Source organism: Triticum aestivum, chromosome 7A, assembly GCF_018294505.1.
Source record: "Triticum aestivum cultivar Chinese Spring chromosome 7A, IWGSC CS RefSeq v2.1, whole genome shotgun sequence".
Lineage (NCBI taxonomy): Eukaryota > Viridiplantae > Streptophyta > Magnoliopsida > Poales > Poaceae > Triticum > Triticum aestivum.
The window spans coordinates 175,465,166-175,475,390 of NC_057812.1; the positions used below are offsets into that span (position 1 = coordinate 175,465,166).

The window sequence follows — 10,225 nt, forward strand, 5'->3', positions numbered from 1 at the left end:
TCATCTTAAGGGGGGTTGGTTTGTAACATCCCAATTTTCAATTTCGATGTTATACATAGGTCATCATATACATATCATATTTTATTTGCATTTTGGTTGTGATCCTAGAAATCTTAAGCAACTCAATGACCCAAGGAGAGAGCTGGGGATTTCACAAACTTTCATATTTGAATTTTTTTCTCAAATTTGAAAAGAGGATCAAATTAATTTTAATATTTTCTCTCTAATTATTTCCAATAATAAAAATAGAAAAGAGAAGATAAAACAACTTCTTAAATAAGAGAGGAATATTGGAGAAGAAATTTTAAAATCAAATTATTATTTTATTTGTATTTTATTTTCTATTTTATTAGAAAAAATATGCATTTTTGAAAATTGCATTTTAGGCCAGAAAAATGTTCATCTTGTCCTAAACATTAGGTTTGGATGGTAAAAATTGTTTCTGGTATTTTAGGATTTTTCTTTCGGGCGAATTTTAAAAAAAAAATTCTTCGCCCGACTGGGCCGAAGGCCCAGCCGATCCGGCCCGCTACCGCCGCCGCCTTCCCGCGCCGGGACGGAGTCCCGCTCCCGCACGCCTCACCGGAGTCCGGACCGGACTCCGTGTCCGCCGCCGCCTCATGCCCCTTCTCCAAGCCGGGCTGACCCCCCCTCGCGCCGCCTCGCCGAACCCGCCGAAGCCGCACAGGATCTCGCCGCCGTTTTTTTCGAAAACCGGTAAAAACCACAAAAAACCGCTCGGTTTTCTTTTATTTTTCGGTTTAGGTTAGATCGATTTTTCTTTATTTTAGTTCGTTAATTAACAAACGTTCATTGGTTAGTTTTTGTTAACGAATGAATTCGTTCGTTTAGTTCTGTTAGCGAACATTCGTTCTTTAGGTTTTTCTTATAATTTTAATATTTTCGGCCAGGGACCTATCCACGAATACTTTTATCACAGATTAGTCCCTAATCTTCAAACCCCCGCTACTTTCTGCTTGTTTGTCTAAATCTAGTGAAACCAACGCCAAAATCTTCGTTTCATTCCCCTCTTTCCAGATAATCAACTTGAACATGATTTTGACAAAATTAAAATTTGGTTTTAAGCAGATTTGAATTCGAATTTCTTTTGATCGCAGTTTGAGTTTGTAGCTCCGATTCGATTGATTCTTTTTGCAAATCAAAGCTCTTCAGTTGAACTTTCAGTTTGGAACTTTTCCCTTGAGTTTTACCTTTGCATATTATGCTTGAGTGCTTATGTGTGCTATTGTTTGTTTACGATAAAGTTTCTGGAGTGCGAAGCATGCTACTACGAATCATTAGGGTTTTTAGATCGTCAGCAAGGCAAGTAAAACTTTGATCATATCCCTTTGTTACCCAGTTTTATGCATTAGTTTCAACCCTCAAACATTGCATGAGTAGGTTTGATAACATGTGGGTATTGGGAAGTAGTTGACGAGGTAGCACCTAATGTCTTATATCAAACCCTGGGTACTTTCTACATATGCTTATATTGCTATGCTATGCTCGTAGTTTGGTTGAGAGAATTCATGAAAGATGTGAGAGATTATTGTTAACTAAGGTTTAACTTAAGGTGGCTACTTTAATACACATCTGGGTGGATTGGTTTGTGGGCACCTGGGGAATCCAGTGTTGTCCAAGGGGATCCCGGGGAATCCATGTGATCATCCTATGGTTTGCCACCCAAACTCAAATGGATCATTATGTTATTCATGCTGGAAACTTCCGTGTGCAGCACAAGCCATTATGGGTTCTGGCATAGTTGAGTATGTTGTGTGACCTCTTACAGTGGTAGACTAGCAGATGTAGGGGATGTAGGTGGTACTATCTACCCGTCGTAACGAGCTAATGCTTCTGAAAGACCGTGTCTCGGTCATCCGTTTCTCAAACACCATGTAGTGCGAGAAATTCAATAGAGGAGATCGAGTCTTGTGGGGAAAAGTGCGCAAACCTTTGCAGAGTGTATAAACTAATCATGATTAGCCGTGTCCCCGGTTATGGATATCTTGAGTATCTGGTGCTTCAATTATTATGTTGATCTCATCACTTTACTTAATTAATTTGTTGGGTTATTGATTATTAATTTGGGATTAAGATGGGGTTACTATTTTTAATGTTTTCAACAAACTTTGTAGTTAAATAAAATATATTCGTTTGTTGTAGGGAAAAAATAGCTTTCTGCAAATGATAACCATACAACCTCCACCTGCCATATATGCATGTAGTGATAGTTGTTTTCTGTTCATTGCTCTATAGTGTTATTTTGCCAGCATATTCCATGTGCTGACCTACACAGGCTGCAATGTATTATGTAACAGAGTTTTCAGACAAAGAGTAAGGTGCGCTAGATCGTTGTCATACACTCAGCTATGTCGTTGGAGTTGATGGACTCATTTACTCCCTCCGATCCTTTTTACTCTGCATATTAGGTTTGTTTGAAGTTAATCTCATCCAACTTTGACCAAGTTTATATAAAAATTATAGACATTCACATAACAACACCAATATCATTAGATTCATCTTGAAATATATTTTCATATTATATTTATTAGATATTATAGATGCTAATAATTTCTAATATAAAGTTGGTCAAACTTAGCAAAGTTTGACTTTTGGCAAATCCAATGTGCAGAGTAAAAAGGACTGGAGGGAGTACCTTCGAAGCTTCCGATGTTATCTTATTTAGATGGCCTTCAGTCATATTATTGTAATAAGTTCTCTTTTGAGACATTTGATGTAATAAATGTGTGATTGAACTCTATTATAGATTCTCGAGTACTGTGTGTGTCAGTATTACCGATCCAGGAATGCCACTTATGTACAGAGATTTGACTGTCTGAGGCCGGATCGCTACAAAAACCGGCCAAACAAACTAAAAAAGGAAACTAGACGGGGAAGGTGTTTTGAAATTTTTAGCGTTATATTTGACATAGAAGTAAGCAGGCACAATAGGTTGTTACTGCGGGTGATTGTAAACTATGAGGTCCGGAGTTTGAAACTCACATCACGCACACATTTTTTGAAGGTTAAACTATGAGTTCCGGAGTTTGAAGCCTATAACCGGTGTTGAGGGTGCCAAATAGGAGGAGTTGGGAGCCACGTTATCCATTTCTTGGGCATTCCATATTTGACGCTTGAGGCGCCGTTGCTATTGTTTTTGCAGACGAGCTTTCTTTTATTCTTTTATGTTGTTAAAACCCCAAAAACTGCACGCACGCCTTCGAAGTGATCCGAACTGGCGAACTCCTGGTCATTTGTAGGCCGCACTAACTACCCCACCGTCCTCAATTCATGTGCTTAGATGTATATTCTTCATTCTTTTCTTCTTACGTCTTTCTTTTTTTCTATTTCTTTTTTCTTTTCCTGTTTTACCTTTTTATTCGAAATGGTTTTGTTCAGTTTTATTATTTTATCTTTTTTTCGTTTTAAGTTGAATGAACTTTTTTTTAAAATTGATGATTTTTTAAAAAAAATTGAAGATCTTTTTTCAAAATAAATGTTTTTTTCAAAATTGATGAACTTTTTTCAAAACTAATGAACTCTTTTAAAATTGATGATTTTTTAAATGATGAACTTCTTTTTAAATTCGGTGAACATTTTCCAAATTCAATGATTTTCTTTCAAATTTGAAGATTTTTTTTTCAAATTTGATGAACTTTTTTTTGAAATTCAAGGTTTTTTTAAATTGATGAAACTCCTTTTTAATTTGTGAACTTTTCTTAGAAAATGATGAATTTTATCTAAATCAATGAAGTTATTCAAATTCATGATTTTTGAAATAATTCAGAAAACTAAGTGATACAGTACACATGCAATAAATAGCGCGGCCGCATGTTCTTATATTGTTGGCGCTTTTATCATTCACTATAGTTGGTTATGCACACTTCTACGTGAAGACAATGGCTTGTTTTTTAGCTCTTATGAGTTCTGTGTAGCGTGTTCGTGGGCCGGCCCAACTGGGCGCTGCTTTGAGTAGCAAGTTATAAGGCCGAAATCACTAATTGACCACTCCCGTCTCCTTGGGTTGTGACAAAGTGGCGTGCTGCATGTGCATCATTTGCCGCAACTTGAGAGTTTTTCGTTTTTCGTAGATTCATTTATTCAAAATATTTTATCTCTTAAATCGTGTGTCCAAATCTTGAACCGTTTTCATCGTTGGATTCCCCGCGTTGAGATCTTCAAAACTAGATTCCATGTTGATAGATTTTGACGGATTTTTTCTACAAAAAACTGGACGAAAAAACTGAACCGGAAGCACTGTTTGTTCCCTTTCCAAAAGAGGCACGGTCGTGCCTCTTGCGAAAGCACAATCGTGCCTCTCGCGCAAGCAAAACCGTGCAACTCGCGGAAGAAAAAAAAATAGAAAACACGCCTTTTTTCGTTTTCGAGAATCACGACTAAAAAAAACCATGCCTTTCGCGGAAGAAAAAAAATAGATTAACACATTTTTTTTGTTTCCAAGAGACACGACTGTGCCTCTCGCGGAAGAAAAAAAATGCATTTTTTCCATTTTCTGAGAAGCATGTTTGTGCCTCTCGTAAAAACAAAGCCGTGCCATTCACGGAAGCAAAATCATGCCTCTCGCGATAGCAAAAACATGCATTTTTCATGAAATATTTATTTTTTCAATTTATTTTTTTGTCCAAAAGTTAAGGAAGACTGATGAAAAAGCAAAAAGCCAAAAAAATCTAGAAAACCCGTTTAAAAATCCAAAAACATGTGAAAGAAAAACAAAAATCCAGAAGAAACGCCCAGAGCGCGATATGTGGCGGCAGCCGAGAGCGCGCCAAATGACGCGCTCTCAGCCTACCCACAAATGATCGTTGAGAGGCTTTCGAAGAAGCGCTCGTCAACTAGTTGCTTTTTATATGGCGCCTAATAGGAGGTCCCATTTTTCTTAGTCTAGCCACGTTAACCAAATGAACGCAATCCATAGCCTTTTTTTTTCTTTTTCTTTTAGGCAAACGCAATCCAGAGCCGAGTAGCACCATCCCAGATAAAATAGACTATCAGCCCATGAGCAAAACAAGCCCAATCACTCTCATTACCCCTTTCCTGCCGCCACCGCCGCCGCTGAAGGGCGTTCATGGCGCGGTGGTCGTCTCCGAAGGACCCGGCTCTGGAGGCGGCCCTCCGCCGCAACCGGCGCTGGATCGTGAACAACCAGATCAAGCGTCTCCTCCTCCGCTTCCCGTCCCGCTCCGCCCCCGTCCGCCTCCTCCAGTCCCGCTTCAAGACGCTCGACCTCCTCGGCCGCGCCGCCAACTGGCTCCGCAAGTATCCCTCCTGCTTCGAGCTCTTCACCGGCGAAGGCCCGGCCGGGAGCGGCGGGGAGCTCTGCTTCGGCTTCACCAAGCGGATGGCGGAGCTCGTCGACGCCGAGGAGGCCGCCGTCACCGCGTCCGAGCCGGCCATGGCCGACCGCCTCGCGCGCGTCCTCATGCTCACCCGCGGGCGCCGCCTCCCCGTCTCCAAGCTCGCCGCGCTGCGCGGCCCGCTCGGCCTCCCCGACGACTACCTTCTCCGCATCCTCCCCGCCCACACCGATCTCTTCCGCCTCGCCAACCCGTACCCTCACCGCCGCAATGCCGCAGAGCTGGAGCTGCTCCGGTGGGTCCCTTCCCGCACGGTCTCTGCCATCGAGGCCGCTGCCTCGGCGAGCAACTCCCTCCCGCGGTTCACCTGCTCGTTGCCGTCCTCTTGGGCCAAGTCCCACGACAAGATGGAGGACTTCAACGCCACACCCTACATTTCGCCCTACTCGGAGGACGGGGCAGTGCCTGGCACAGACGCACAGGCTGAGAAGCGTGCCGTGGCTGTGGTTCACGAGCTTCTTTCGCTCACCTTGTGGAAGAAGATTTCGGTTATGAAGCTAGAGCACTTCAGATGGGAGTTTGGGCTGCCAGAAGACACAGCTAGGATGCTGCTCCGGCATTCTTGCCTCTTCTATGTGTCGAATCGGTATAAGATTCACACGGCGGTGCTCCGTGAGGGTTACGAGGGGTCTGAGCTGAGGGTGAAGGATCGAGTGGTGGCAGCAAAGGATAGACTCGGGGAACTGATGCAGGAGGGTCTGCACGAATTTAATCAGCGTCGACGTGCTGTGAATTTGGAGAAGAAGAGGAGGAAAGGTGAAGTTGATGTGAAGAAGGAAGAAGAGGAGCTCGAAGATGAGGCAGGGGCACTGTTGGATAGTGCGGAGAAGAGGGAGGAAAGACGGAGGTTTTACAAGGTGTTGTTTGGTGATGATAACCGGTGATTTGTGTATGTAAGCCTGATGCCCCTCTAGACAAATTGTTGAACGGATGATGATATCTTGTGATACACTAAAGCAATAAGAGTGACACTGCTATGAAGAGACGACACATCTATCTGCACATGGAAATTGTTTGGGTTGTTGTCTCGCTTGCTGGTCAAAGAGAATTGATTTCCAACCTGCTAGTTTTTCTTTTCAGGACATGTAATTGGAGAACTGCAGGAATACCAGCCAGCCAGGCAGTTTGATCTTTTTGTAGATTATAGCATGCCCCTTCAGGATAAAAGCAATCACATATGGATTCTCCTAAATGAATAAATGGTGGAATTCTGGTGTAAAAGGGGTCCTTATCAAGGAAACCAAACATATGGATGCAATCAATGTGTGTGAGAAAGATCGACAGATCTGCAGAACTTGCAAGTGAAATGCCAATGCACACTGGTCTTATATTGTCAGAGAGAACAGAAATCATGAGCAGCAAATGCTGCATGCAAGCATGTGCAATTGACTATCTACAAAAGAGAGCACTGCGATTTTGGTGGATATTTGCGCACAGTTGGAGTTATAGCCTTCTTGTATAGCAAATATGATCATCCCCAGAAATGGAACTTTGATGAGAATGATTTTAGGTACACACCTTTTTCCTGTTTTTTTAGGAAAATGTTTTGTTATAGTTGAACTTCTGTGTGTTGGCATTTCAGTTATGAGGTTTTATAGATGGCAACCTTAAAAAAATTCATTCATGTCCTGTCTAGTCATTGTTATCACAAAATTCTTTAGTTAATCATTTAAATTCTACTGGGATGATGCTTTGTCCTCACGTAAGCACTTATTTGCTTATGCCAGTTTGGCACTGAGTGGTGGATTACTGGACTAATGACTCGTTGCATTTTGAAATGAGTAGTATATTTCTATGTAACAGTCCATGGGCCTGTATAACCAATTAACAGCTTGCTCAACGAGTAGCAAGTTATATACTATATGTTGCCTGCTGATGTTGGGGTATAAGTAAAAGTAAGAAAATTAAACCTAAACAGAAGGATACATAAAAGGAGCTTTAACAACTTGATAACCATATGTGGCAAGGATATAAGCCTGCCTTTATGTTTGAAGAGCATAGGGAAGTGGGAATCAATGGAAAGCTATTGAAGAGAAGTGCCAACCATCACAAGCACCAAATTCTGGATTTATTCATGGTCTAAAAGCACATCCATCCCTTGTTTTTCTGGTGCTGCCATGCCTTCCGTTATCTTGTTGCTACCTTCCCATCCTGCAAATGTGATGTAAATCATAGTTTAGTATTTTTAGTCATTAAAGCTTGTGTTGTGAACATGCATGTTTTGTTTTATATTTTGTTTCAGCAAGGAGAGATACCTTTGGACATGTTGAAGCCACGATTTTCCAGCTGCTTGTACTCTTGGCATAGTGCGCAACTCTCACAGCACATGTGAACAAAGCAGTCCATGCAGGGTGATCCTTGGAAGTTGTACTGTGCCCACATTGAGGAACGTTTGGTACAAGAATACAACCAGTTGCAGCCTATGGATCCTAGCAAAACATACAGGGTCCCATGCATGCAGCATGCTGGAAACAAGGGGAGTTAGCCAACAAGACGTATGTTTTTATGCTTGATCCCAAGCGCAAATTGTAATTGTAGCACATACATCCTGAGTCTCTGTCCACAACCTCAGCAATGCGACCAAATGTAAAGCAGGGGCACCAACAAGTCAAGCAACCTGCAGCATTAGCCACAAAAATGAAGCATCAGGATGTAAGTGAAATGCACTCTTATAAATCCCCCAATGTATAAGCCATAAGGACTTGTGAGAAGAGCATGAAAGATAGTTCTCCATACAGGTGCCGCAATCTCCAAAGCAGTCACAAAGCCCAACCGACCACTTCCCTGACATGCTGCTGATTTCTTGTGGTTGTGATCTGTGGAATATGGAAATAGATGGTGTGTAGCTGTGCCTTTGCGAGCAAGAATACCTTGATCCCGTTGGTATTTATAAACTAGCAACAACATGGTATCAGTGCCTGTTTGCACAAGTATCTGCTCATAGTAGATTCCAGTGCATCATTTTTGTTGTCTCATGGGCTTTCTGCTTTCTTCTTGCACTTTAATGTTGTATGTTGTGTTTACAGGTTTTGCTGTAAATTAGCGTTTTTAGTCACATCATGTTCACTTGGCTTGTTCTGTTTGATTGCTCCTTCGGGAAATCTTATGCTCAGTTAGCATCTGGCAGCTATTTGGAGTTTCCAGTTCTGGTTGTAGCATAGACCCCTTTTGTTCTTTTGCATCATTCATTACTTGGCAAGTAATAGCTGCTATGATGATTGGACTTCGTGGGCTGACGATGATCACGATGATTGGAATCCAGTCTCACTATGTTTTCAGTTTCATTAGTCGCGCAACACCTGATTGAAGCTATGGAAAATGTCACTGCAGTCCTCTTTCTGAGGCTTTTCAATGTAAATTCAAGTTGGATAAGATCTTCTGCTTCCGAGATTTCCTTGAGGAGCTCATACTGTACCCTTAATAAAAGCCCCAAATTTCGGTTGCTGTTTTCTAGTTTCTTAATCGCCTCCAGTTCTGTGCTCGCTTTGGGTTTTGTCCATTTGTATTTGGGAGGCATTATCTGGCTCTGCTATCTGTACTGTACAAATTATATAACCTACAGCTAGCTAAGATATTGACCAATTTGCACAGTTATGTGGAGATCATTTGTCATACACCGTGAAGTACCGTTGTTGGTGTGCCAGGGTTTGCTCTTGCAAGTCTTGAGCTAAAGAATTTGCTGATCTGTCCCAAACTGATTGGCTACAGGACAGGCTATGGCGCAGTCAATGTACAAGGACTACATCATGCATGCATGACATTGACAATATGGTCCATATTCTGGTTTGATTTTTACCTTTTTTCCCTGTGGTTTAATCTTTCCTAGGACAATGTTTCGTGTGGCTGAACTATCTCTTGTGTGAATTTTTGCCATCTCGACTATGAGCTTCTGCAGATGTCAGAACCTTTTCAACCTTTCTTGCTTGTTCTATAGCCTTTTTTAACATAATTTTTTCTTCAATCATCTTAAGCATACAAGATATCCAATCTTCAAGTATTATATTTCATATCCAGTTCGGTGGTCAGTACCAAGTCAAGAGACTCATAGCTTTACAAATTGAGCAGTACATTTTAGTTCATATGCCACTAAACTTCAGTATGGTCTACAACCATATAATGCTCGACTGTCATCAAGACGTCAAGTAACAGATCACATAATATATGTTGCCTGCTGGTGTGAGAAAACATAAATGAAAGTAAGAAATTGAACCAAAATCACATGGACAGATAAAAGGATATTTAAGAACTTGGTTACCAAATGGAGCAAGTCATATAAGCCCGCCTTTATTATCCCTTTGGATGTTGGAGAACATCGCGTAGCAAAAATTAACAGAAAACAGTAGAGCCAATCATCATATTCATAGCCATCAAATCATGGACATGTTCTAGAAGCACATCGCTTGCTTCACTGGTGCTTTCATGCCTTGCACACACCCCACAAACTTGTTGCTACCTTTCCATCCTGCAAATGAAAATGGTGTAGAGCATGATTTAGTCATGATTATTTCTTCTTTGTTAACATTAATACTCATGATTATGCTTTCTTTCAGTAAGACGCAGAGACCTTTGGCCATGTTGAAGCCGCGATTTTCCAGCTCCCTGTACTCTTGGCATAGCGCGCAACTCGGATAGTGGAGGTGGACTTACCAGTCCATGAAGGGCCATTCTTGCAAGTTATATTGAGACCGCATCGCCGAGCGTTTGGGAAAAGAATACAACCAGTGGCAGCATAAGAGCGACAGGCAAACATACAGGGTCCCACTCATGCAGCATGCTGAAAACGAGGAGAGTCAGCCGAGAAGGTCGATGATTTTTATGCTTCAAACCAAGCACAAATTCTAAGAGAAACA

The 10,225-nt window shown here is 41.6% G+C and overlaps 1 protein-coding gene across 2 annotated transcripts; it reads left to right on the forward strand.

The window, feature by feature from the left end:
- Nucleotides 1-5,010: 5,010 nt before the first annotated feature.
- LOC123150966 (protein WHAT'S THIS FACTOR 1 homolog, chloroplastic) lies at nt 5,011-8,458 on the forward strand. 2 transcript variants are annotated; one of them, XM_044570765.1, is made up of 3 exons: nt 5,011-6,885; nt 7,618-8,027; nt 8,114-8,458. In XM_044570765.1, exon 1 carries the CDS (start codon nt 5,087-5,089, stop codon nt 6,257-6,259), a length of 1,173 nt encoding a protein of 390 aa, XP_044426700.1. In that variant the 5' UTR covers nt 5,011-5,086; the 3' UTR covers nt 6,260-6,885; nt 7,618-8,027; nt 8,114-8,458. The 2 variants fall into 2 exon arrangements, with proteins under 2 accessions (XP_044426700.1, XP_044426699.1); XM_044570764.1 differs by having other exon boundaries at nt 7,618-8,458.
- The last annotated feature ends 1,767 nt before the right edge of the window (nt 8,459-10,225 follow it).

Coding starts and splice junctions, on each gene's coding strand:
- LOC123150966 (XM_044570764.1), top strand. CDS start 5,087: ATGGCGCGGTGGTCGTCTCCGAAGGACCCGGCTCTGGAGGCGGCCCTC.